The sequence below is a fragment of the Fringilla coelebs genome, assembly GCF_963513975.1.
Source record: "Fringilla coelebs genome assembly, chromosome: 2".
NCBI classification, from domain to species: Eukaryota; Metazoa; Chordata; class Aves; order Passeriformes; family Fringillidae; genus Fringilla; species Fringilla coelebs.
This window is the reverse complement of record NC_140029.1, coordinates 79,367,931-79,395,058: the sequence shown is the minus strand read 5'-3', so window position 1 is coordinate 79,395,058 and position 27,128 is coordinate 79,367,931. Positions and strand designations below refer to the sequence as shown.

The 27,128-nt window shown below is 42.0% G+C and overlaps 2 protein-coding genes across 4 annotated transcripts in view; one reads left to right on the top strand and one right to left on the bottom strand.

Annotated features, from left to right (window-relative positions):
* The window catches only part of CEP57 (centrosomal protein 57), a gene marked incomplete at its 5' end in the record, with an annotated part of 22,762 nt that extends 1,544 nt beyond the window's left edge, over nucleotides 1-21,218 (top strand). The window contains 10 exons of the mRNA XM_084201027.1: nucleotides 3,378-3,534; nucleotides 6,435-6,614; nucleotides 6,934-7,055; nucleotides 7,942-8,058; nucleotides 12,572-12,649; nucleotides 13,802-13,906; nucleotides 14,059-14,136; nucleotides 14,482-14,723; nucleotides 18,123-18,267; nucleotides 19,639-21,218. Coding sequence (XP_084057153.1) covers nucleotides 3,378-3,534; nucleotides 6,435-6,614; nucleotides 6,934-7,055; nucleotides 7,942-8,058; nucleotides 12,572-12,649; nucleotides 13,802-13,906; nucleotides 14,059-14,136; nucleotides 14,482-14,723; nucleotides 18,123-18,267; nucleotides 19,639-19,875 — 1,461 coding nt within the window. The 3' untranslated portion in view covers nucleotides 19,876-21,218. The remainder of the gene's footprint in view (nucleotides 1-3,377; nucleotides 3,535-6,434; nucleotides 6,615-6,933; nucleotides 7,056-7,941; nucleotides 8,059-12,571; nucleotides 12,650-13,801; nucleotides 13,907-14,058; nucleotides 14,137-14,481; nucleotides 14,724-18,122; nucleotides 18,268-19,638) is intronic.
* A 549-nt stretch (nucleotides 21,219-21,767) lies between these two features.
* Nucleotides 21,768-27,128, bottom strand: part of MTMR2 (myotubularin related protein 2) — a 62,827-nt gene continuing 57,466 nt past the window's right edge. The window contains exons 13-16 of one of the 3 annotated variants that reach the window (XR_014617005.1): nucleotides 26,246-26,359; nucleotides 24,671-24,847; nucleotides 22,092-23,702; nucleotides 21,768-22,014 (exon numbers count right to left, since the gene is read on the bottom strand). Coding sequence is in view for 1 of the 3 variants with exons in the window: in XM_084226418.1 (XP_084082544.1) it covers nucleotides 23,541-23,702; nucleotides 24,671-24,847; nucleotides 26,246-26,359 (453 nt within the window). In the remaining 2 variants the exon portion in view is untranslated. Of the gene's footprint in view, nucleotides 23,703-24,670; nucleotides 24,848-26,245; nucleotides 26,360-27,128 lie in introns of all 3 variants that reach the window. The other 2 variants (XM_084226418.1, XR_014617006.1) reach the window with 2 other exon arrangements.

Sequence of the window (27,128 nt, the reverse complement as noted above, 5' to 3'; positions counted from 1 at the left end):
TAGAGTGCTCCTGACTCAGCCTATATCAGGGAGGCACAGCCAGCCCTTAATTTGGCCTGTGGGTGATAGGGGCTGTCCTTCCTTCCCTAGTGTTCTAAGGGGGGATGGTAGGTAGGCTGCTAATTGAGACTATCCCTCCAAAATGACTGTGAAAGTTTGAATAACTGGGTACTCGGATGTTTTATAATCACTACATTCAGTATCTCATTATTTTGGTTGTTTTTTTTTTTCTCATTCCCTACGTAGTTGTCCCGGGTTTGCTTTTTTGCTTTTTTTTTTTTTTTTTTTTTAAACCCTGTGCGAAGGCTACTGCGTGTCACTTAGAGCAGTGCCAGGTATTAATTCTTTTTTTCCTCTTTTTTTTTTTTTGATTGTGAGCACCCAGATGAGAACTTGTAATAGCACCCATTCTAATTTAATCCCTGTTTTAAAAACTTTTTGTACGAGTTTGTGTCTCCCTCACTGTGTTATCCTTTTGAGAGCTTTGGGAGGTCCCTGTGCTGGTGATGTGTTAAGTTATCTCTGGTCTGTGTTGTTAATATTCCCTTCTTTCTGCTTGAGTAGACAGGCAGCTGATGTGCAGTGGTGAAAGCCATGAGTTTTGGAAGGCAGAGTTCTCTGACCTGTGGAGATAAAACGTGCTCAGCTCACTGTTATGTAATAGGGTGTGCTTGGCTCCTTGTGGGACTGTTAAGCTTCTTCCTTTACTACTCTGAGGCTTTAGTGTGGCTTAAAGAAGATTATGAGGAGTACCCTGAAAGAGAGAAGATGTAGTTAGCAAACATGACCTGGCTGATATTCAGAACAAATATATAGAGTTTCCTGATTTTTTTTTTTCACAATTTTCTTGGGCATCAGAGCATGATACTCCCTGTGAGACTTTCCAAGAGCAGGACCAATTAAATGATTTTTAATGACTTGAGAAATAGGGGAGAGCAGCAGAGAATTGCTGTGATGTTTAAGCTTTGTGAGGAAATTCCTTGATGCTGTTTCATGAACTTTCCCAAACTTTTGAGTCAAATTCTCTAAAGTCACTATTTATGAAACTGAATATAAGCCACTCTTTTGCTTAAAAATGGGTAAGAAAAATATATGTGGTAGCAAATTATTATTTAGACTGAAAAAAGAATTATTGTCTATGTAATAGATGATATTCCAGCACAAATTTTTTGAGTAGCTATTTGAAGCAGATATTTCTACTGACTACTACGCTATTCAAATTATTATTACTGACTGTTCAAATTAGTGCCTATTGCCTGCATACAGGGGGAATTTTGAAGACATGTAACTAATCAAAAGCCTCAATTTGCTTTGCTTTGTGTTACTTTAGTGCTCCAGGGCTTTGAGTACACCAGCTTTTTCTTTCAGCTGGTCTGTTGATGGCTAGAAAAATGTTACTAATGGCAGCAAAAACAAACAAAAGAATTCCTTTACTTTGGTGTTTTTATGCTGTTGGATTTAATTTTGGATTTAATGGATTTAATTTTCAGACAAGACTTTACCTGTAAAGACATAAAAGATGATAGTGACATCTAGAAGGATGGTGATGCTGTTAGCCCTACTTTGGCTTCAACCCTTTTTGTTTTGACTGTTTGATGGGGTATCTTTGGTTTGAATCAATAGCACACAGGATATTGATATTTGAATAATAGTTGCTGTTTGGGTTGCTGAGGCTTATGTTGTTGCTGTTCCTGTACTACTGCCTGCTGCAAAAATGCTCTGTTTTGCTTGGTTCATTTTTACTCCATCAATTTGTCTTAGTATTCTGTGCTCATCAATGCCATATCCTGTAATGCTGATGGCATTTTTGATGTTAGCACCTAACAGGCTTTTGATCAGATAGATTCATGTGCTCTGGTTGGACTTGTGAGGCTGCTGAGTGTGAAACAGTGTATTTATGTAAAAAACACCTGTTAAAAATAGTTTTATTAAAATATTCTTAATTAGGGGTTAGTGTTTCAATTCACTTTCTGTGGTAGAAAATGCATGTGCAAATGCAGTTATTTTGAGGAAAGCCATTATGTTGTGTAGGAAAATGTTATAAACACAAACTGCAAAGCAGTCATAAAACTGTGCTTAGAAACACCAATTGATACACTCAGAATAGTTAGGATACTAATTTTCTTGTTCACAATGAATCAGTGTTTATAAGAGGAAATCAGCTGTGTATGGGCTTTAAATAGCTTTAAAAATTTCTTACTTTTTTCCCCATATTTGCCTCCTTGTAATGCATTTTGGGCTGTTGTGTAATTTGATATGAGATACTTAATACTTTCTGTATTTTAATTTAGGTCATGATATGCTTCCAATGCAAAAGCATAAAAACACCCTGCCAAGATCTGCAATTGCTCCTTTTACTTACTCATGTAGGAGCTTTACATCTGCCTGCAGCCCACCTCTTTTAGGGTGCTTTCCAATTCTATCACTGAGATATTTAGTTGATGGGTGCAGTTGAGAGAAGTTAAAAATAAGCATTCAATTTCATTTGTATATACAGATTATAAGGCTTATGCCAGGTAGATAGTTTTTGAGTCAAAACCATAGACACACAATTCTGCCATGTCTCCCCTATTTAGAAGGGCATCTTCCCAGCTAGGTGGTCCTTTCAGGTCATTGCAGCATCCAAAGCACAGCAGGTTGCAAAATTGGTGCAGACTGCTGGGAAATCCATGATCTCTATAGCCACATTTTTCAGAATAGTCTGAAGTTGATTTAAGTGTCCATTACTGCTTAGAGGCAGGAGTACTTTCCTGGCTGTGATCTGCTGGTTTTCTTGTGCTGATACCACTAATCAGCTGTAGCATAAAGTCATCTGGATGTGTCTTGTGAAGTTCCACCTGCTAATAGAAAGATAAGGAAAATGAATAGAAGTGAGTCAAGTTGGAGGGATTGGGACTCTCAGCTCACCTTCCCAGCTGCAGAGTGTCCTGTGCCCCATGTGCAGTCAGTGAGCTCTTGGGTTAGATCAGGGGTGCAGGACAACGGTCCTGGGTGTGCCCTATCAGGTTTGGCCACCTTTGTGCCGTATCTCGTGCAGTAAATGGAACCAGTAATTAAGAAGGTGGTTGTTTTCCAACTGATTGTGGGTTGCCTTCTCCTAAGAAGTAGTAGACAGTACAAGTAAATGGAAAAAAAAGTGTAAATCAAAAACTGGTATGGGAAAGATGTTCTTCTGTTTGATACTGGTTTTAGTGGTGGGGGAGTTGGATGTAAAATGACACATCCTAAGGCTATAAAGAAGGAAGTACAGCTTTTGAGATATGAGTCTCCTGTAGCAGTCCTTCTGCACATAATCTGATAGAATGTTACTTTTCTTTATTTTTGTTGTTGTGACAAAGAAACAAATGTGCTGAATAACAGCTTTATTTTCTTTTCAGGATGATCTGTGCAACAGTCAGACCTCTACATCAGCCACAGATGGGCTCTCGTCAGCTTCATTTATAGAATATCCAAAGCAAAAGCCATTTATTAATTCAGATTTGCGGCGTTCCCCATGCAAACCAGTAGTTCCATATCCCGAAAGCCACAGCAGAGGTAATGGTTCGGCAAAGTTGTTTTCCTGCATGTTTCCAAATCGTGGTAGAATACTGTATGTCTTTTATCAATTCCCATTGATGTCCAGGTCACTTGTTTTGTAGGTCCTTGGCACTTCTCTTTCCAAAGAGCACCTGATGATAAAGGTCATCTTACAAATGGAGAAATATGCTCCTCTTTCATAGTAGAGATTTGTAAAATTGTCTGTCAGTACAAATTCATTAACTACTCAGGTCTTTTGTCCCTTCTTCAGTCTTCCTCTCCTGAGTTCCTAGCTGAGTTAGAAAGAAGGAGATTTTAGTCCCCAGAATGGCTTGGAGCGAAGGAAGAGGTTTGGTCCTGTTAACATTGGAAGGCTTGTCATGCACGAAGGATGTGTTGTGAGTATTGATCATATCAGTGAAGACTTGAGGGATACAGAGAGGGCTTCAGCAAAGTGCAGAACTGAAAGCTCACAGCGCCAAAAAGGGAGGCAATTTTGCTCCCATTTATTCTTCTTGTTTCTAGGTGATTCCTTCTCCCTCCTTTCCCATGCTGGACATGAACAAAAAAATTATTTGTGGTTAGTTTTCTGTTGTTTTAATGATTAGCTTGTCATGTAGTGAGACTTACTCCAGAGCTGCCTTGGGGTACATAGAGGGTGCATCATGAGGAGTTGGGAGACAGAGCAGGACTGATCCTTTGAAGAGCTGTTTGGCTGAGGGTCATTGCAGAAATGCTCCCTTTAGGACTGGAGTGTTATGGAGGCTTAAAGTATGAACTGCTTGATATTTTTCCTTTATGGAGAAAAGTGAGAAATATTTAAGGTAAATTCTAATATTACCCAAACTAAGTAAAAAATCAGAATGATAGCCTCAAGTCCCTGTTCCAATAACAGAATTCATGTCTGAGTTACTAGAGACTTGTGTGTTAATGACCTTAAAGATGAAATCTCAGTTCTTGCAGCACTGTTTAAATTGCAGTATGTACTCTCACGGCCATCCGTTTTGAGAGTGCTGTTGACACAAAACTAAAACAATCTTTACAGATGAAAAATTGGATGTGCAGGAAAGAGCTTCCTTATGAATTACTGATGCAGGTGTATTTTTGTAGAGTGTGCTATATGTTGCATTAGCAATAAAGTTTTGACTTCCAAGTTTTCACTTGGCATTTTTTTTCTAATGGTGACTCTGCCTACTCTGAAATGAGGATAGGTGATGCAAGACAATTGGATAAATTATATCCTGTTTTAGAAACTAGCAAATTTTTTATTTTCAAAAAATCTTTAAATAAAGTGCAAGCGAATGTGAGTATGTACCGAAAATTTAACCCAACACATGAATGATCTAGTAGGTTTCTCTTTTTGCATAGCTTTTAAAAATGCAGAAATGTTCTGCAGTGTATATTTTAGTAAATTTAAGGATGTGTGAATTAATTTTAAATGGCAAAATTTATTGGTTTTTTCTTGCTCCTCCCATTCCCCATATTAAATAAATCTTGTTGTAAAATCCTGAAATTGAGTATATTAAATTCTGTTTATTGTGGGTTTAATGTCTTTGTGTTGTATGTTTGTGTCAACATGCGCAGTTGGCTTTAATACTCTTGACAGGAATGAGTGTATAATACTTAGCCTGTTGGGTTTCACCTTTATCTATTCACTGCTTGAGTTGCTTCATTGTTGTGTTTTGTTAGTCATTATTGTATATATACAGAGATTTCAATGTAGCTTTTAACAATAATAGTAACAAACCGGTTCATTGTTTCAGCTGTGCCAATTTCAAGTGAATCCTAGGAACAGTAAATACAGACGAGGGCGCAGTTGATGGTTGTGATATTGCAAATAGGGTCAAATTATCAGCAGCTTCCCCTTAACTGTGACTGCTCCTGCTACTTCTTTTGTACTTAACAGGCTTGCATTGATGTGATACTCTCATGTGCTGTTGTTCACTTCAAGATTTCATAATATTTCTAAATTTTTTTGTGTGTGTTATCTGATGGACAAACCAAAATGCGGTCCCAACTCTTCTAGTGCTCAAGCATGCTTTATTACAGGTACCTTCTTTCTCTAGAGTGGATCTAAGCACAAAGGAGTGGGCTAATGCAGATTAGTCTGCTATTTGAGCTGTGTGTACAGATGTTCTTATGTTTAACTTCAGCAGCACTGTATAGGGGAAAGGGTTTATGGTTATGGTTCCCTTCACAGAATTAAACAGCCTAACTAAGAGACAGGTAATACATCAGATTACTAGCAGATGGTCTAATTGCAAGGTGATGTGTGTTCTATTACAGCTGATTTTCCTTTTGTGGTGAAGAATATAGAAAGGCTTTGTTTACTAAAGCTGGGACTGCAGCAGAAAGGCAAAATGGTTCAGCACTAAGGAGATTATATTTTTAGTTGGAGGAGGGGAACACAAAACCCAGAAGAATTAAAAAAGAAGTCCACTTATTTATAAGCACTTTTATAGCCCTTCTCATCGTTAACCTTTACTAAGCTGTGTGGCCATTCATGGGAACACTGTTCATGAATTTGTTGTGGTAGGAATAATACTAGTATGGAGAATTGCTGCTGTTTTCACTATCTAGTTGTGACTTTTCATTTCCTTTTGATAGAGGGTCAGAGGATACTTTGTTTGCAATTGACACAATATTTATATGCCTTGTTCTGGGAAATAGTTGTATCTCTCCCAAATGTGTCAGGTGAAGGCTGTGCACTAATGGCATCTATTTGTTTGAGACTAGTTTTAGAATCAGTTATGGTTTAAAGGGAAACAAGTCTTAATTCCTGGAAGGACTCTTGGATGCTGGTAAGGAGCACTCTGACCTTCTTACATAACATGTTTTTATAATAACATTTCAAGTTTAATGTTGTCTTGAAGTGAAGATTTAATGGTATCTAACAAATGGTACTTTTTCAATTGCAGCAATATTTTCTGCTCTGAAGAATCTCCAGGAAAAAATTCATCAACTGGAGTTGGAACGATTTGAGGCAGAGGAGAATGTGAAACACCTCAGCAGGGAAACAGCAAACTTTAAAAAATTACTGAGTGAACAAATGCAAGACAAAGAACGAGACAAGACTGAAGTGTCAAAGAAAAATCAAGGTTGTTTGCAAAGTGTATATAAATACTATAGTACATTGATGTGGATGAAGCTTGATTCCTATAAATGCATAAACCAATTTTAATTTACTTTGTTCAGCATCTTTTAATTTGCGGTGACATGGGGAGTTAAAAAGAAAGAATTTTAAGGCATTCTTCATTTTAGGGGTTTTTATACAAAAGTTCATTAAGCACAATATGTAAGTTTCTTAGATGGTCCTTTTCATGTTTGTTTTGAAACTGTCCTGGAAACAACAACAACAAGAAAATCCCAGAAACAAGCAATGCATGATTTCTACTTTCTGCCTTCTGTTATCTTCAGAACTGACTTCTCAGCTAGCAGCTGCTGAGTCTCGATGCAGACTTCTAGAGAAACAGCTGGACTACATGAGAACAATGATCCAGCATGCAGAAAATGAGAAGTCTCATCTCTTGGAGAAACAGGTTTGTTCCCAAAACTATCTCAGGGTTAAATCATAAAAGTCAATAATTAATGTCATGATTTTTCATAGTTACTGTAATTTTTATACCTTTAAGTATGGATGTCTACTTCAGCTGGCCTTCATATTCTTAGGTATGGATAGCTTCCCTAATTAAATTTCCCAGTTTTCTTATGACGCTGGTATTTTCTTTGTGCACCTGTTTCTAAGGTAATAGCAGCCTCTGGCATCAATGGGAATTGTTTGCTTCTGCATGATTGGCTTACTGCAGTAGCTTATCCTTATCCTCAAGTGTTATACCTGTGTGCCACTGGGAAACAGACCTCCCTTTTGTGTTTTCAGGCCTTTGGGGATTTTCTTTACTAGCACTGCTCTTGCTAAACTGAGGCTGAAATACTGATTCTGTAGAAATAGCAGTAAAATTTCCATTTCACATCATCACCCAATCATTCCCAATCATCAGTGACTAGGATTTTGCCTACATCTAAAATGAACTTGAATTTTGTATTATTAGGTATATGGAGCTATCTGCTCATTGGTCTCTGTGGCTATTCTATTCAGTCTGTTAAATAGAAGAAAAAATCAAGAAAGCTATTTCTAATTTCTGCATAATTTTTTTGTAATGCTTTGAGTTGGGAGGAAGGAGAGACTGCATAATCCTCTCTCAGATGTTGTTAAATTCTGGCTCCCCAACACTGGTGGACCAGTAGTGCAGTTTGTTCCTTGATTGTAGCACCATCTAAAATTGCACAGAGGAATTAGTAGCTCCTTTGGACTGTTTATGGACTTCCTTTGTGCTCCAGACACAAAGATGTTACAAAGATGCTTACTATAGATGGTCTTGTTTTCCTGTGCTTATAATTGTTTGTCTTTTCACTTTTCCCTTCAAGGGCTCCTTGGAGAGAAATCGGCTTCTTGACCAATCGCACGTTCGGTCTAAATTGGAAAAGCTGGATATACTGGAAAAAGAGTACAGCAGACTAACTACCATGCAGTCCACAGCAGAGGTCTGGCATTTGTCTTGGATACTGTATCAGATTTGTCTTGTTTATTGTAATCTCTGCTTCATAGTTTATGCCAATAGCAGAGCTGAGCAAAACTTAGTGCTTTAGGGTAAGACAGTGACTAAACTTTATTTTAAACTGAGGGGTTGTGAAAACTTGAAATTATTGCTGCAAGTGTAGGTGTCCAGGTAGGCTATGGGGCACTGTGCTGCACTTTACAAGCTGGAGTTTTATTATGCCTTAACAGTCTGTTGGTGTTCCTCTTTTGTGCTTAGTTGATGCCTAGGCATTGTAAGATTGCAGCCATTCCTAAGATCTTGACTTGCTTTCTATGCTACTGAATGCTAATAGTTCTTTTCTTTGTTATTATCAAGATTCACCCTGGCCTGTATGAATTTGGTGGTTTTTTTTCCTCTTAGCCCTCCTTCTTAAGAAACACAATTATTACTAGTTATTTTGTGTGCAGACTCCTGTGATCTCATGTTGCAAGGCCTCTAGCACTGGGTGCTGTGGGTTTGAGTTAGTCTGCCTTTTCAGGACTCTGTTTGAATCAGTAGCTTCCACAAACTCAATATGACTGTGTTTGGTCATATTCTGTTGTGGTGGGTTCACCCTTGAATTTTTTAATTTTATGATGAGAAATAAAACTCAATCTCACCATGGGCTGCAGGGGAATCTCTGCTCTGGCACCTGGAGTACCTTCTCCCCCTCCCTTGTGGACCTTAGGGTCTGCAAGGCTTCTGTTTTCAAACATTCTCACTCCTCACTTCTGGCTGCAGTTCCCCAGCAGGTTTTTTCCCCCTCCCTGTCTGTAATCCCAGAGGTTTACCATTGCTGTTGGGCTTAGCCTTGGCCAGTGGTGGGTCTGTCTTGGAGCCAGCTGGCGATTAGCTCTGTTGGCATTGGTTCTGTTGACGCGGGGAGGTTTCTGACAGCTCCTCACAGAAGCCACCCCTGTAGCCCCATGGCTACCAATGCCTTACACACAAACCCCATGCATCTCTGTGCACCCTCTGTGGTGTTGGCCTCTGATGCTCCATCCACATACCTCTCTCTGCTGCTGAGACACCTCAAGTCTCCCAAGCCTGGAAACTACAGAGAGCTTAACCAGAGAGAGGCTTCCTTCTGCAAATTTCTTCCCTGTTCCCCCAAAAAGGAGTAGATAGCACATAATTAGATTGTGATATTTTGGATGGCAGTTCTGGATTCTGTCAAAATCATAGGCTGGCCATCCTGCAAACCAGCCCTTACCTCAGGTGGTGAAATAGATGGTGTTTCTCCAGAAGTACATAAAATGATGTTTGGTAGTAAATCTTTAGCTGCTTGGCTTGCTGCAGGACATTTACACGCTGCAACTCTTCTTGGAAGTCCCTGAGCCAAAGCAGCTGCAACAAGCTTTTTAAGATCTTGACCCCCTGTTGTGGTGAGCTGCAGTTGTAGAGTACAAGTGGCTGCATTGCTTACTTAGGCCAAACACTTGCAAAGAGAAATAGGAGTCTCCTGGGTCTTGTACTCTCAAAGTAGCAGTGATTTCCTCCAGGGTTGGAGTTGAAATAACATGTTCAGCAACTGGCATTCCCTCTGAAAGGCTTTTACTAAGTTTTTGACTGGTAGTAGCTGAAGTTTGGCGAGACCGGGTTGTTTGTCTTTTTGTGCTTGGCTAGGGAAAATAATTTCAGCCTTATGGTTCTTTTTGTGTTCTTTTCTGGATCAAACCAGAGGGCATTGATTCTTCATCTTTAGGAATTAGTAGCTGCCACAATTAAATATGTTTTAGAGGATTTGAGTGCTAAATTCACACAATTTTGAAGCAATTCTAGGACCTGAAATAAATCTAGATTTAGCTGTAATGTGAATTCATTTTTCTTGTCATCATTATGTAGTTATGAGCCATTTACTGGTTGCCAGGTCTGTCTGCCTCTGTGGTTATAGGCTATGTTCATATGTGAGCATCTATGTGATAGGTATTACCTGAATATCTTCGAATAGTGACTGCACTCTTTACTCAGAAGCATTGCATCTGTTCCCTCTTTGATCTGTGCTGTAGTTGTGGCAAGATCATAGGAACATTTTCAAGTTGAATTTGAAGCAAGAAATAAGAGACTGGTGTGCTGAGATGGAGGGAAAGTGATGAGGTGATGGCTGATGAGTAAGCAGTGATGTATCTGCCTCTGAGTTCAGACACTGCCAGGGACAGGTTGTGTGGGGGTCTTACTGAGAGCATTTAATCTCCCCAGAGACACTACCTGGCCCTATAAGTATTGTCTTTGTAATTCCAATAATGTCAGTAGTGGCTGTGAAAAAGAAATGCTGAGATTGCTTTGTATGTGGAGTACTTACCCTGGAAATGCTTTTGAGGTGTCTTTATTTCAACTGTAGTCCTGCAGTGCACTCTCTGGACAGATGACTGAGAAGATCTGAACATGTCTGTGTGTGAAGATAGAGTAAGAAATGTGGCTGTTCCCTAAAAGTGCAGTTTGGGCTGTGGTCTTGTTTGTAGCCAGATGGCCAGAATTTGAATGTGTGTGTGGATGACATTTTCAACAACTGTAGTTTATAGTAATTGATCTTAATGCTGACAGTGAGACTTAAAACCACTACCCCCAAATCTGGATTGGGCAAAACACTGGAACAGATTGTCTGCAGAGGTGGCAGATGCCCTGTTCCTGGAAACATTCAAGATGAATTTGGAGAAGGCTCTGAGAAACCACCTGGTTTAGTGGAAAGTGTCCCTTGGGCTTAAGTGATCTTTAAAGGTCCCTTTCAACCCCAGCCTAAAAAATCCTATGATTCTGGGGTTCTGTGAGTAGGTGGTTGCATGAAATTCATTTTCTGTTAGAAAACAGGTCAAAAATAGTCATTGAAATATTTTATTTCTATTTTGTCATTAAAGCTTTTTGCAGTGGCTCCTGGTGATTGAGTGGATGTTCAGGCACCCCTGTGCTGACCTGCAGTCTGCTTGCTGCCCCTTGCAGTGCTGCCTTACATGATGGGCAGCACTGCTGGACAGGGTCAGTTTGCTTGGCTCTGTGGCCTCTCTCTTAGTGACAATCCAGTAATTGGCTTAATACCTTCTTCTATAACCAAGAAAAAAATTATTTAGGAATCAAAGTTGGATATATAGTTTCTAACAGGGTCTGTCACAGATGATACCATAAGATACATTGTTGCTGTATAGTTTGAGCTGCACCCTGCAGCTGAACAGGTAGCTGAGGGAATACTCTTTCATTTCAGAATAAAAGCCTTGGCCTAGCTTCATGTCAATCTTTACTTTAAACAGAATATTTTCCTCAGTATTTTCATACTAAAAATTCTGTCAGACTTAAGAGGTTAATAAAAGGTCTTTGAGACTGACCACATAGATACAAAGAGATGTGCCAATAATTGTAAAGGGCAGAAGATGATTTTAAGTTACATGGAATACCTTTGTTTTGAATGGAAAAAAAATCATCAGAGTGATTCTTTCATTCAAAAGAAAAAGTTGGTTCCTATATATAGTGCTTTTGTCCTCAGTGTTTATCCAGGCTTTTGCCTTTTAACACCTTTGTATAACAGCTCATTACATTATTCTTGCAGTTAATGCTTAAGTAAAGCAGAACTGAAATATTTAGTACCTCTATGTAGTGGGTTTATAAGCAAACAAGTGTGCAAATACAGCTGTCACTCTGTATAACATGCTTTAAATTTGATTAGTGGCTCTGTGAATTATCAGTCTTTGGAGGAAGAGAAGGGAAATTGTTTTGTGGACTAGAGCTCTGGGTTGTTGTTTCACTGCTGTAAAAAGTCAGAAAGTTATCGAATACACTGAAATTTCCAATGTGAAAGTTATCTTGTTTAAACCATGTTTTCATCTTGTTGGAGGTTTACAAAGAAATGTGTGCTTTCCCTGTTAACCTTTTCCTTTGAAAAAGTTTCAAAAGAGGTCTTAAAGCTCTTGTGATAAAAAGATGAAATTACTTCAGTTTTATTTAAAGGTATCTCAGGGGCATCATACAACCTTTCCTCCCTCTTCTTTATTAGGAAGGTGGCTAGATATAAAATTCTTTTCTTGCAAGAGTGTAAGTTACAGATTTTAGCAAAAATACTAAATAAAGCAAGTCTTCTCTTGCCTTATAATGACATGCCTTTGTTAGCTCTTTTGTAGTACAGAATCTTGGAGGATCATGTACACAAAGCAACCCACTGTCTAGGGTGTTTTTACAATTGAAGAGAAAGGGCCTTGTGTATTGCTCTGTGTGTATTTGGCTGTGACATAACTTCAGATACCAATTGTGAAAGTAAGAATAGAAAAATGAATAAAAATAAATAAATTTAAATGTTAAGCATAAAATTTTGACTGCTGTATTTATGCATATACAGGCAAAACATCTGCAATCATTCTAATGCTCAAATCTCCATTTATCCTTAAGTCCTAAGATGAACTCAGTTTTGTGCAAGCTCTTAATATTGTAGGCTTCAGGAAGAAAAAATAATGGTTTCAATAGTAACACTATTATTTTGATTCAACTTTGACTAGAGAAAAATGAAAGAGCTGGAACAGAAGCTTTATGAGGAAGAACATGCAAGGAAGCTTATTCAGGAAAAAGCAGCTGAGGTAACCAACAGGAAATTTCTTTTGTACTGGTATGCACTGTAATTAGCTCTTTTCCTTTGTATCAACTTTTCAGCTAAGCTTACTGAAAGTGCCCCCCATATGCCTCAGATTGTGAAATCCTTAGTCTTTTTTTTTTTAGTTTTAGTCCTTTTTTTTTTTTTCTTCCTTTTTTGTTTTTCCTTCTGCCTGAGGTACTAAATGTTCTGACGTTCTCTGAGCTTTTTGGAAACTATCACCACATGTGCACTGAAACTTTGATTTCTCTACTAAAAGTTGGGGAAGAGGAATAGAAATTCAGACTAATCCATAATTAAGTATGCATGGCAACCTTTCAATATATTAAAGTTGACAAATGGACTTCCTTGTTCCTAACTGTAATTAAAATATTATGGAAGGAGGTGAAAAAGAGGCAACATACTCTTGATTATGAGCCCTTAAGGATGCTGTGTGGTCTTCTAATCTGAAAGTGTGGTGTTCATTGAGCATTGATTGTATGCTGGAGAATTATGGACATAATGTGTTAGGCTCTAACATAAACCTTTGCCATAAGTTTGGTGTGATGGGGAAAGGGGTACCTCAAATTAATAATGAAAAATTGTGCTTTGAATGCTTCTTCAGGACATGATTCCTAAAGCCATGCAGTATCTGCCTCTTGAACAGCGAAGTGTGTTAGGATTCTCACTGTCAACAGGAAGTTCTAACCTTAACTCTTTCAACAGCTGGTTTGGTGGTTAGTTTGTTTATTGTGTTTTTTTGTTTGTTTGTTTGAAGGTTTTTTACTGTCAAATTTAATAGAACAGAAGGAGTAGTTGCCTAGTAACTATGTGTCATGGGATCAATTGATCATGGTTGGGTGGCTTGAGCTCCCCAATTCCTTGCCAAGTGTAAAGCACAGCTGATGTTTTGGCACTTTCCTGCATGGGACTAATGGACTAAGGCTAATTCTCTAATTTACTAGGATTACTGATGAGTAGTGCTAACAGAGGAAGTATTTAATGTTTAAGGCCTTTGACTGCAAAAACACCCTAAAAATTTGCAGCCCTTGCTTCTGGAGAGCCTATGTTTTAAAAATTCTTGTGGTTCTCTGCTTGCAGTATCTTTGATTATTTTTTAATATACTTTCAGTAACTCCCCTTATTCCCTCAATTGTAGCTTCAGACAAGCCTGGAAACCAACAGACTACTGATTCAAGCAGCATCACCACTGCTTTCTCCAAAAGTAAGACAACCTAGGAGAAAAGCTAAGCAGCCAGAGAAGGTAAGATGTGGGGAAGAGAAGGGCAATTATTGAGGAGTTAAATAAGGTTGTGTGCATGTGATCAGGGAGCAGATTGCCTCTTTTACTACAAAGCAAAGTGGGTTTGCTGTATTATAATTTTTGCTAAATACTTGTCTCTTCTTTCTTTCCAGAAATGCTCTGTCAGACATTCCACTGTGCAGCCCCATTACAGGTTGTGTCTGGGTGATGTACCCTTTGTGGCTGGGAAGGTGAGCTGATTAATTCCAAAGCTTAAAGCCCAGTAGCTGCAGCTCCTTAAGGGATTTTGAATTGGTGCACTTCTGACACCCAGTGGTCAGATCACTTAATTTTCTTTGACACTTTTCATACAGATTCTTTGAAATACTTGTTGGATATTGACAACTAGCTGAGCTGGTATTTCCAAAAATAGGCCTGCACTATGCTGCTTGACAAGATGTTCTTGTTAGTGCATATTAATTCAAACAAAAATTATATTCTTGTCAGCAAAGCAAAAGTGGCACTGTTTTTGAATGCTCTCCAGTATTATCAAGTTGTTGATAATCCTATTTAAAAGAAATCTCTTTTCCTTTCAGTCTACCAGTCCCAGTCATTCGGTTACTGCCAACGTGCAGCACGTGCTACACCTGATGAAACATCACTCGAAAGCTTTGTGTAACAGACATGTGGTGAACGATCCTCCAGCAAAACCCACCAGCACTGGTCATCCTGCCTGCAAAAGCAAAAGGCCATCCCTGACAATGGACTCGTCCTCCTCTCAGGAAGAGCTCTCAGAAGTGTTGCTGACTTTACAAGATGAATTTGGACAGATGAGTTTGTGAGTGTGGCATATTTTCTTCTGCAGATGATTATGAATGCAGATGTTTCATATTTTTGCCTTGTTGCTTTGAACTTGGAAGGTTTTGCCTGAGAAAGTTCTTAGTTTAGGAAATCTCTAGAATGTAATCTTTGTCTTGCTGGCTGCAGAGGCTATCAATTGTCCTTGCAGTTAGAGTCTCTGCTAAACAGTCTGAACACCAGCCCTATGCTTATGTGTAGCAGTATTAATTTCAGAAGAGATAAGGGAGAAGTTTGGTCACAGCCCCAAATGCAGTGGACTGTTGTGGTGTGGACCCTGCTGCCACTCACACACCCCCACACCCATGCCACCCCTGTGTGGGGATGGGCAGGATTCACCCCTTATACTGAACCAGATACGTCCTGCCCACTTTCCAGTATGTTCCAGTTAACCACCATCCCCCTTCCAGTCTTTTGATGTAGGTACACACAGATATCATTCTGTAGTCTATGGACTGCCCCTTTACTGGTCTATTGAGTTAACTTAGTCCATGACTTTGGGCTCAGCTGTCATAACAGTCCTTCAGGGCAGGAAAAGGTGGTGGGTGGGTAGCTAATGGCTGAAGTGACTTAGGGATGTTGGTGGGTGAGAGGCTGGACATGACCCAGCCATGGGCACTCACAGCCAGAAAGCCACACATGTCCTGGGCTGCATCCAAAGCAGCGTGGGCAGCAGGGCCAGGGAGGGGATTCTGTCCCTCTGCTCTGCTCTGCTCTGGAGAGACCTCACCTGCAGGGCTGCATCAGCTCTGGAACCCCCAGCACAAGAAGGATGTGGGCCTGGATTGAGTGAGTCCAGAGGAGGCCAACAAAGACAATCAGAGGGGTGATAATCAGAGAGCCCCTCTCCTTTGCTGAAGACAGGCTGAAAGCTGGGCTTGTTCAGCCCGGAGAAGGGAAGGCTCCAGAGAGACCTCACTGGGGCCTTTCAGGGCTCAGAGGAGGCTACCAGAGACTTTTTACAAGGGTGTATAGTGTTTGCCTGGGGGATAATGGCTTTAAACTGGAAGAGAGCAGACCTAGATTAGATATTAGGAAGAAATTCTTTACTGTGAGGATGGTGAGGCACTGGAACAGGTTGTCCAGGGAAGGTGTGGATTCTGATTTCTGGAAACATTCAAGGTCAGGTTGGATGTGGCTCTGGGTAGCCTGTTCTGGTTGAAAATGGCCCTGCCTATGGTAGGGAGTTTGGAACTCAATGATTTTTAAGGTCCCTTCCAACCCAAATCCTTTTATCACTCTTGTTCTTTGACCTTCAGAAGCACCATATCAGAAGGGTCCTCTGAGAGACAAGGCAGGATAGATGCTTCATTTCCTTTGTCTCCAAGGCAGCTATGTGGAGACCCCCCCTTTTGAGTCCTTAAAATGCCCCAGCCCAAGACAGTCTCTGCCAAGAGTGCACAGAGCCTCTGGGCCAGTGCACAGTGGGATGCTTCTGTCAGTCATTTTGTCAGGCTGGTTTCAGTCTCCAAGACCATCAGCTGTTGGGATGTCCCCATCACTCCAGAAATACAAGTGGGTTCTGCCCCTGTACAGCTTGATGGCATTAGGGTACACTGCACCAGGGTCTGGTAAAGCCTTGTACTCTCATGGGGCTGATGTGCCCAGGCCATCTGAGCCACACAGTCCAGTAAACCTGGTTGTCCCTCTCCTGCATCTGGCTGGAGACAGGGCTCCTCTAGTACTGGTCCTAGGATTCTTCATTTCCTGTAAAAAAGAATTAGAATTCCTTTCCATAGGATCAGGAATAACATCAGCCCTGCCACTCTGGGAGCTGCCCACTGAAGACTTAAGCAGCAACTTTCCTGGAAGAATTCCTATTTGTGCTTCCTATTGTGTGGTTTTTTTCCTGCAATTCACATACCTGTACCTCTAGGGTTGAAGCATAGGTTTTGCATCCCACTTGATGTTCTCCCTGTGGCCCCAGAGGTGAAACTCGGGATTCCCTGTGGTGTGTACCCTCACTATCCTGCCTTTAGTGTAGAAGGTGGCTTTCTCTGTTGTGGTTTGACCAGCAACTCAGTCCCACGCAGCTGCTCACTCACTGCCCCCAGATACAAATCCTGCCCTGATCTGAACTCCGTTCTGCACCATGCTGATCCTAGCACTGGGACCACGCTGGTTTGAACTCCCGCGAGTTCCCCAAGGCTGCTGTAATTAGCCCGGAGCAGAAGGGAAGGAGTGGGACCGGTCTCCTGTGTAGGCTTGGCTGCCGAGCAGGGAAGGAGCAAGGTGTAGTTACACGGATTCTCCAGTGGGTGACTCCCGCGGTGCGCGGAGGACACCCATTCCCCCGGGAATGTCATGGCCAGGGATTTTGTGGCACCGTAAACCAGCATTGCGACCTGCCACTACTAAACCGGTACAACGATGGGTGGAAAAGATTTGTCTTCACACACTCTGGTCAGATCTGTCATTGTCTCCTCATGGCCCGTGTTGGGTGCCAGAAAATAGTCTTGGTTTAACCCCAGCTGGTGGCTAAGCACTACGCAGCTGCTTTCCTGCCCCTCTGCTCTGGTGGGATGGGGAGGGAGATTGGGAAAAGGAAAAACCCATGGGCTGAAACAAGAACAGGTTAGTAACTGAAATAAAGTAAAAGATAATGAAAAAATGAGATAGATAAAATGCAAGGTAAAAAATCATGTGATGCATAGTACAGTTGTTCACCACCTGCTGATTGATGCTCATCCCCAGCAGCAATTGTCCCCTCATGGTTATAAACCCCCCAGTTTGTAATATTGGGCATGATATTCTATGGTATGGAATATCCCTTTGGCCAGTTTGAATCAGCTGTCTCAGCTTCTTGTGCCCCTGCTCACTGGCATAGCAGGAGACACTGAAAAGCCCTTGGCTTAGGGTAAGTACTGCTAAGCAACAATGAAAACATCGGTGTTATCAACATTATTTTTGTACTGAATCCAAATGCAGCAATGTAACAGCTACTAAAAATGAAAACTCTATCCTAGCCAAAAGCAGGATCTGGACAAATAGTCCATTAGAGGATAGCTTTCCTGCGTGTTTTGCTTGTCCTGGTTAACAGAATGTGAATTTTTACTGTATTGCACAGCTGCAGATACACAAAATATTAACTGAGTGAGTGCTGAGATCAAGCTCTCAAAGGGTTATTTGGTCATTTTGAATATGCATCTTGTAGTTGGAAGCTACTTAAACTGTTGAGACTCAATGTTGCAGCAGCCTGTTGCCACAATGTGCTACTGTAATAATGCTGCAAACCAGCAAAACTTTTTACTGGTTTATTATGGTGTGTTGCACATGTCTGGCTGCTGATTTCCTAGAAGTGTTATTTCTGCACTGGGTACAAGATGTAGAAGCCAATGGAACCTGATGCAAGCCTTGTTCTGTCTGAATTGTGTGCTAGTGATCACCAGCAGCTGTCAAAGCTCATCCTGGAGGCCCCAACTGCTATAGTGAGGGAGGAGCTGGAGAAGGAACTTGATGCACTGGTGGGAAGGATGGAAGCAAAGGCAGACCAAATCAGCAAAGTTCGGAAGCATCGTTTGCAGGTAAGGTTTTTTGCCTGTGGTCATACTTATGTAGAGTTGCTGACTTAAGCAGGGGTTTCTATGTTATATCCTAATCTAGTAGCAATTGCATAAAGCAGAAATAACTAGAGTAGCACTGTCTAATTCTACCTTTGATGTCCCCAAGTTAGTCTGCACACCTCCATCCATCTCAGTATTTCTGCAGAAACATCCTTTCTGTCACCCTTGTGCCCATTTTTCACCCTGTCCTGGACAGGGCTTTCGCATCTGTTCTCACATTGCATTTTACACTGCTCTTGTCCCTTGAACATTGTTGAACAGTTTTCCTTCACTTGGAGTAAATTACCTATTTATGTTTTGATTTGCATTTCTTAAGACTCAAAATGCCTGTTTTTCTTATTTTATAAGCTTCAGAATGTTTTGGATAATGTAGCCTTTTCATTCAAAGCTATAAAACATACTGATTCTCTGTTTTCTTTTGTCTTCGTTAATTTTAGTGAATTTCTTCCAAAGAGTTTAACCCCATGTATTTAATCTGGTTCAGTTCATACAAACTACTATTCACCCTCACCTGATGTAACTTACACACAAAACACATGCTGAGACCTGACATCCAGAATGGACCTGTGAAATGCTTGCTGTTAGAAGCATTACTCACTTTTGATATCTTATGATCTTCAGAGGAACTGCTGCAGAGAAGCAGATGTGCTGTAGTTCTCAGCAGTAATGATGCTGCATGTGCAGCTGGCAAAAGTTTTAGCAGCTGGGGTTTAGGAAAATTCTTGCATGCTGTCAGCTAGAAGGAGAGAGCACCACCACCTGCAGAGGGGAGCTACAGAAGCCACCCATGTTGTGGTTTGGGTGTATGAATGTGTGTGAACCTCAGACTGTCCAGTTCCCTATTCAGTCTTTGACAGGGAGTACTGAGACTCACATGCTGCGATGTTACAGAGCTGTGTGTGGATACCACCTTTTCACCCCAGCAGAGCTCTGCTATTCTTTCAAAGCTACATCTCTGACAGTGATTAGCTATTAAAATTACTAGTGTGTATGTAAAAAACCCTTGCTTTCTTTTTAAAGCAGTGGATGGTAACAGTGGTAAATCAACTTCTTTCATCTGCATCTTTTTATGTTACATTCCTGATGGCAATGTTCCCCCATAATGAACATCTCAGTTTTTAGAGAGGAGGTAATCACTGAAAGCTAAACAGAGCCCTAAAGATGCAACTATAACAATGCTTTGTAAGGAAAATAAAGTATTTATTGTTCAGTGTGACTTACCTTACCTGGGTGAGGTAAGTGGTAGGATATTTCAGCTGATTGGAAGAATTGCTGAACATAAAATTGAAACAAGATCACTTCTTAATGTTTTTCTTTGGGTTTCTCTTTCAGCTAGAGAGACTTAAGAGAGAATGCAAGTCCAGAAAGACTTCTGCTAAACAAATAAAAGACAGCAGGTTCCCAGTCAGTGAGGTTAAAGTAACAACTACAGTAACCACAAAAGGAAAGAATGCAGGTCCCATCAAAGTGAAGCCTGGAGAAAGGAGTCGGAAAAATCTTCAGTTGCTGAGAGACATGCAGACCTTACAGACTTCTCTACAGAAAGATGATGTCAGCTGGGACTACTGACTCTTCTGCAGGAGATGTTCTTGAAGCATCCTGGCCAAACTTACATTTGAATCTAAAGCAGCTGCCTTTCTTGCTGTGTGGAAGAGACTACTGTATGCTAAGCACACTTTTGAAATATAGGCTTACAGGCTCTTGGCTCTCCATCCCTGCATTTGATTGTATATATTATGGTCTAGCTTAAATCCAATTCTATTTTCAAGGTACATGGCCAGTGAATCTTAACAGTAGGGTTCCCACAGTTCCCTGTGTTATGGTTCCAGCAGCCCTTCTGTTTTGTCCCAGCACACCAAGCACTGCACATGTACGTGGGTTGGTGCGTGTGTGATGTGCCAATGCCATTTCCTGCTGTTGATCCGGGAGGCCTCTAGGGATGCATCTCATGTGGGAACAGTGCTGCAGTCCTGGGTGTTGAGGGCTTTTGTCAGTTCTGTTCTGTGTGCAGCTGCAATGACTTCATCTCTGGGACTGTCTGAGGGAGAACAGGTAAAACCCCTTCAAAGGTGTTCTGTGGGGCTCTCTTCAAAAAGCATCCCTGGTTCTTGATCTGCTACATTGCATTTGTCAGCATCAGTGGGGGTGGATGTTTGAGTGCTTAGAAAAGGAGCAAAGTAGCTTATGAATTACATTGCTTAATGATCAAGTGAAATTTTTCTACAGAAATCCTGCCTTAGGAAAATGCTGTAGGGTAGGGGGTAATACCCTGTCTCTAGCTGACAGCTTTGGGTGGTAAAGGAGTGAGAGAAACCACATAGGTGTTTTAAACTGCAAGTGCCTCAGTCGTGCCATTTAGTCCTGGCATCTTGCTTTTAACTGAAGTATGTGCTTTGATGAGCTATCAACTTTGGTAGTAGTGCAATTAAGTTTGTGCTCTGACTTGCACAGCTGATTAAATGTTATTTATTATGTTAATAATGTAAAGAACTTCCTGTTAATGGAATGTATAGAAGACCCAGATTACCTGTATATACAGTTGAAAAATAATAAAGCTAGCTTGCCTGTTGAATGAATTGTGGGAAAGCTGCACTTCCTCTATATTAGCTGGGTGTTTGCTGCAGCGCTGTGCCACAGCCAGTAGGCTTTTTATGGCAAGGTGATTTCTCTCTGGTCAGGGTGATGAATGAGAACTGCAGGTAAGGTTAGAGTGAGAGTAGTGCACCCTTGCCTGTGGCTGAACAGGCAGGGAACTCTGCAGGATCAACACAGGCCAAAGGGAGTTGAGTTTGTTGCCTGTAGGTGATCCACCCAGCTTGTCTCCTTGTACATAAGGTTTTAGATGCTGCTAACCAGGTATAATGGTTACTGGTGGGATGGTTACTGGTTACTTACTACTATACTTATAGTAAAGTTAGTATACTTTACTACATAAAGAGCAGTTGATGCCAGGAGTCCTGAAAAATCAGTAGATGAAACTTACACTTGGTCATTTTGCTTGGGAAGGACCTCTGGAGATAGTCCTGTCCCTGAGAGTGTTCAAGGCCAGGTTTGATGGGGCTTTGAGCAACCTGGTCTAGTGGAAGGTGTCTCTGCCAATCAGGGGGGTTGGAACTGGATGATCTTTGAAGGTACCTTCCAACTCCAACCATTCTGTGATTCTGTTTTTATGTTACTGAGCAGCTAAGTGCTGGTCTGTACAGGATAAATGAAACTTGTCCAAAGATGAGTCTTGGTTTTCTGTCATTCTAGACTTCAGAGTTTTAACATTAGCAACTTGAAAGACCCTCTGCAGAAGAATGGGAGAGATTTGGATTTCACAGACTGAACTTGCAGTGCAATTTATTTAATGTCTGCATGTCCTGCAAGTCCTTTGGAAAACCACATAGTTGAAAATAAGAGCACAGGAATTTTATCTGTTTATTTGTTTTTATTAGCATTAAGGAAACCAAACAGCCTTCATCAAGAAACAAAATATACACACATAGTCAATTTGCTAATACAGAATAATGCTTTAAACCATCTTATACAGTGATTGTAGGTAAGAGTAGACCTGCCCTTTAACCTCAAAGCAAATCTCAGTCCTTAGGAAGTATGTTGTGTGGATTCTTTGCACTTTTGAACCATACTGTGACAGGCCACCCCATAGCAAGCGTGGTGATGCTATGCAGCCTGTTACTCATCCTGTTGGAAGGTGGCTGTGGATTTCTGTAAGCACAGAGTGATGATTGCAGCAGTAGAGCAGGCAGAAATGGAGACTGCAGGAGGAAATGACTGCTAACTACCTTGGAATGACTGTGGCTTTTGAAAGGCCATTTCTTAGGTAGGAATAGGTCTGCTCTTATGCTCCCTCCAAAAATCCTCCTCTAGTGGAATAGCAGCTGAGTGAAGCAGCTGACAGGTATATTAAATAGGCGATGACAGTCTGGGATCCAGTCCTAAAAGAGCAACACAGGAACCCACACCAAGCAGTACCCCTTCTTAGCAGAGGGGGAGAAGCAGCCTTGCACATACTTAACTGCCTTTGCTCCAAGACCCCGCCTCTGCAACCCTGTGCTTACCTGTTTGGAAGAGCAAGGGCGCAGTCATGGTTTCACCAAGTATGTGTTGTATCCCCTACAGTAAATTTTTGTATTAAAATTCAATTTCAGCTTGAGCTTAGTTGAGTGACACCAATTCTTGAAGCAGATTATGAGGAAAAAGGTAGGGTATAGAAAATGGCTAAACTATTCAGTCTTCCAGGAAAACCTAAAGCAGCAGTTGCAATGCAGGCAGAAAGGCGTCTTTGGTAGATGCACAGTTGTTTCCATTAGTTAGCAGAAAGCTGAAATACCATAAGTACACCACAATAACCCTGCACAGAAGCATTAAAATTACTAATTATGCTTACCCAAGCAAAATGTAATGGCTGATCCCAGCAGTTCACAGGTGCCCCTTGGTATTCCACTACCTTTTTTCCTGATGACTATGAGGCACTGGAGGCCAGAGGAGCTGTGGAAAGCCAGGGGAGCCAACTCTGCTCCCCCTCTGAAATAAAGGTGCTTAAGTTGCATCCTGGCACACCCACTGTAAACCATAAGTGAGATTCTAAAGTTGCAGAGATGGAAGTAAACGTGGTCCTACAAAATCATGTCCTGTATTGTTGCTCCTCTACTGCAGTGTTTTATTGGGAGAAGCTGCCCTTTCTTTAAATAAGGCATCATTTACATGGCTTCCTATGATCTAGGTTGAGGTGAAGGGAATGACTTGTTTCAGACACTGCTGTTGCTTGTTTCCAGGTGTGCTGGCAAACACCCTCATTGACTCTGCTGTGCAGGAGGTGTGTGATGGCAGAGCTGCATCTGAGGCTCCCATACAAAGTCAGGTTTGGCCTTTCAAACTTCTGAGCAGACGTTTTTCCTCCACAGTACTTCATGCTCGTGCATGGACTCTTTCAAGCCACGTGATTTCCAGCACATCAGTGAACAAAGAGTGAGCTCCAGGCTTCTTACAGGTGCCAAGTGCAATTGGCTTGTATTATAAGCTAGCCACTGAGAAGGGTAATTGCATAGGGGGTCTTGTCTGTGTTGGTTTTAGCTTTAAGCTTTCTCTAGTGCTACAGTACTAATAAATTACCCTGGAGAGAAATAAATAAATAAGTTGGCATCTCCCAGGCACCATGCTGGAAATCCAGGAGGTTTCAGAACAGCTGCCCCCCATGGTCCTGGGAAGGCAGTCAGCAAAAAAAGTCGGTATTATACAACTGTCTGTACGGGAGCGACGCACTGTGCGGGAGAGCCGGCGCGCTCCGAGGATGAGGTGGAACGGTTGGTGATCTCTCTCTGCAGTTCCTCCACTTTCTTCTGCAGCTCAGCCCGCTTGGCCAGAAGCTCCTTGTAGCGATTGTGAACCGGTTCCTGCAAGGAAATGTGTGGCTGAGCACTGGGAGGTCAGCGTGGAAGAGGGAACCTGAAGCAGAAAGCTGCTGCTGGCCTTACAGCTATGAGGGAAGGAGGTAGATGAGTGTCATCGGTCTCCAGCTCGCAGGTACCTGCTCATTTGGATCCAGCATGAACAGTGCAATGGTGGCTAAACAAAACAGTCTATGTATTTTGAAAGGTGACAGTTGCCAAACTCTGATCTCTGACATTTCTGGGGACACTGGCCATGGCCTCTCAGCCTGGACATAATTTCAGGGGCTTGGGAGGGAAAAAAAACCCAGCCAGGTTCTTCTAAATATTTTCACACAGTTCTGACTGTTGAACAGTCAGTACTGCAAAGTGTTTGCTGAGTTCCTGTCTCTAATGCTGCAGATCTGCAAAACTGCTACCTGCAGGCACTGGAGGGCACTGAAGCAATTGGGAATTTTTGTCCCTTTCTACTAAAAAGTGATGTCAGCATTCAGGGTCACGCTCAGACTGCTAGTCTGAGGTGCCTGCCCTGGGCAAGCCAGCTTCCCTGCTGGCTGGGGTCAGACCTCTGTGCCTCAGGCAGCCAGAGCAAGCAGCAGGTTCCTAGCACCAGTAATTTAAATACAGCCCTAAAATTCCTATCTAGAACCCCACATCCAGAGAAGTCTTAGGGGTTTTGAGATCTTTTGTAAAGAGAACTCAGAGATAATTTTTCCCACATTCTAAGTAACAAATTTCCCAGATGGCTGAGAATCTTCAGCTCCTGCAGATTTCACAAGGTGGTGATGCCCAGCTGGGCACCTGCATTAGGCAGCTCTAGGTGGTGCTTGCTCCTGGTGGCACTTGAATTTAGGTGTTTGTTTTCAGATTTAAGCAGTGGTGGCACAAATCTGCAGGTTACCTAAAGCTCTTGATCTCCAAAGTAACAGTATGGGTACTAGCAGAGAGGGAAGCAGGAGTGGGAAGAGGCGTACCTGAGGCTTCATCCTGGGGTTCCAGCGGATGTAGTAGCCGACCCACAGCTCGAGGTGGCGCATGCTGGCCACGGGATACAGGACGTGGTTGGAGTAGCTCACGTACAAGGGGTTAGTAAAGTCTTCCAGTTGGCTGTTGATGTAAGACCAAAGTGATACAGTCTTTTTTGGAAGGCTCTGTAAGGGAAGGGGGTGGAGGAGGCTTTATTTGCCGTACTAATCCCAGCCATCTACAAACTGTAGCAGGATAGACATATGCCTGTCATTAATATGGAGCGGGTTGTTTTTTGTAGCTTAAAAAAAACCACCCCAAATTGTTCTTTTGATGTGGTTATTGTACTCAAAGCACATGGATGCAGGCAGGCACACATGCCCTGGCACGGAACAACCCCTCTGACCCACCCAGCTGTCAACACAGATCAGGAATCACCACTGCTAGAGCGAGGGGACACTGGCATATGAACTCCCGGTGCTTTAGTTAAACTTCACTTCTCTGAAGTGCTCCTGGAGGACTTGCTGGAGTATTTAATTGCAAAGGAAAAAAAGAAAACATTTGACTTAGGCCCTGATCTAGTGGAATAATTACGCCTGTGAATACTCCCACTGAAACCAGTGCTGAAGTACTTTCTAGATTAAGTACTTCACTAGGCTGAGGCCTTTAAAAAAAAAACTGAACCCATGTGCAAAGAGCATGCAGATTTTCTTCCCTGGAAATGACAATTATTCAATCACTGTGGAATCCAAAGAAACAGGGACAATGATTTCACTATAGTAAAATGCTATCACTTTTATTTTCCAGCTAGTTTTTATGATTATTTTTAACTGATGTTCTATCACATGTAATCACATCAGGTCCACACAGCACTGCCCTCATGTACCTCTGTGCTGTTAGGCTGCAGCCTTGGGTGACAGAATGCTTCATCTTTAGGTGGGTGAGACAGAGTGAGTGCCACTGTTTTCCTTCTAATTCCGGACTGGGTCTGGATGTACACATCTCTACGCTCCCTGGGCAAACAAACCTTGGCCAGACTGCAGGGCAGAGCTGGCTTGTGGCAGGACAGAGAGGCACGTCCTTAATAATAGTAGGAGAGTTGTCCTCTCCCAGGAAGATACAAGCACAGCAAGACAGACCAGTTACTTGCTGTAACCTCTGTGTGCAGAATGACAGCATGCACTAGGTAGTTGAAAGCACCCTAAAGGGATCACTTCAAAGACAAGGCATGACAAAAAACTACCAGTTCCCACAGAAATGATTACAGTAAACTGAAGTTCAAAGCAAAACTGTATTTCCACTACCTGGGAGACACCAGGAGTTATTCAACCACTAGTGACTAACTGGAAGTAGACAGCATGTCCAGAAAGGAGATGGTGTTACTCTGAAACATGAAGCCTCCAACAGACAGCAGTTTATGCAAAGAGGAAAACCCCCCAAGTCCCAGCTGTTGAGAAGGGGGCTTGGCATTTCCAGCCTCACATCTCCAGCTATCTCTGAGTGAGGAACCAGCTTCTGTAGCAATATCTGGCCAGCTAAAGCGATCAGGAACAGGCTTTTACCTCGGAGAGAAGCTGTCTTACCTCCTTCACTCTCTGCTGCTCACTGCTGCACAGGAAGGTCCCAAACAAACAGCTGTACAGGTGATCCAGGATGGTGATCAGGAAGTACTCGTTGAACTCAAATGCTGTAGGAAACTTTAGGCAGAAATATAAAATTAGGTTAGGATTTAAAACAGGAAAATAAACTTTCTCCCATGCTGTGGTCGTGGTAAGGAGTTGGCCTCTTGGTTTCTAGAACAGGATCTGTCCTTGTTCCCTGCCTGGCTGGCTATTCAGGGTCATATTCGCTCCTTCCAGGAGCAAGAGTTTCCCTCTTGGAAAGCTGCTTTGCATGTTCAGAGAGGAATTTTGAGCAAAAGCCAGAGGTCTGAGGGTTAGAGCATTGTGTTTATGTACACTCAGTGCTGCTTCAAATTGAAGCTTGCTCTGCTATGCCTGTCCCTCATGACAAGCCATGCAGCCAGACTCTGAACAAAAGGCACATGTGAAATAAATACATTCAAAAAGTGGAAATGTCCCAGGGCCAAATGGGTGCCTAACACAGCACTTCCCAGAGGGAACAGCAGGGAGGCACCTTGTGACAGAGGTCAGCAGGAGCAGAAGGTCTATGGGCACAGGCCATGTTTGTTGCTGAGTTCTGTGCAGAATCAATCTGACCTGAGACAGGGACAACTGAAGCTCCACCAAAGGGTCAATAAGAATAAATGCAGTGAATTGCAAAGACATGCAGGGGTGATGGAGAGGAGAGCAGGAGGCCTTCCTCCCTCACAACCACCCTCCTCTTCCCAAGCTACCCCACTTGTGACATCCTGACCTCATCAGCTGCAGGTCAGGATGCCCAGCTGTAGAAGCAATCCAAAGAGACCATAATGAAAGTGACTTTTGATGATGGTAAAGCCTCCTC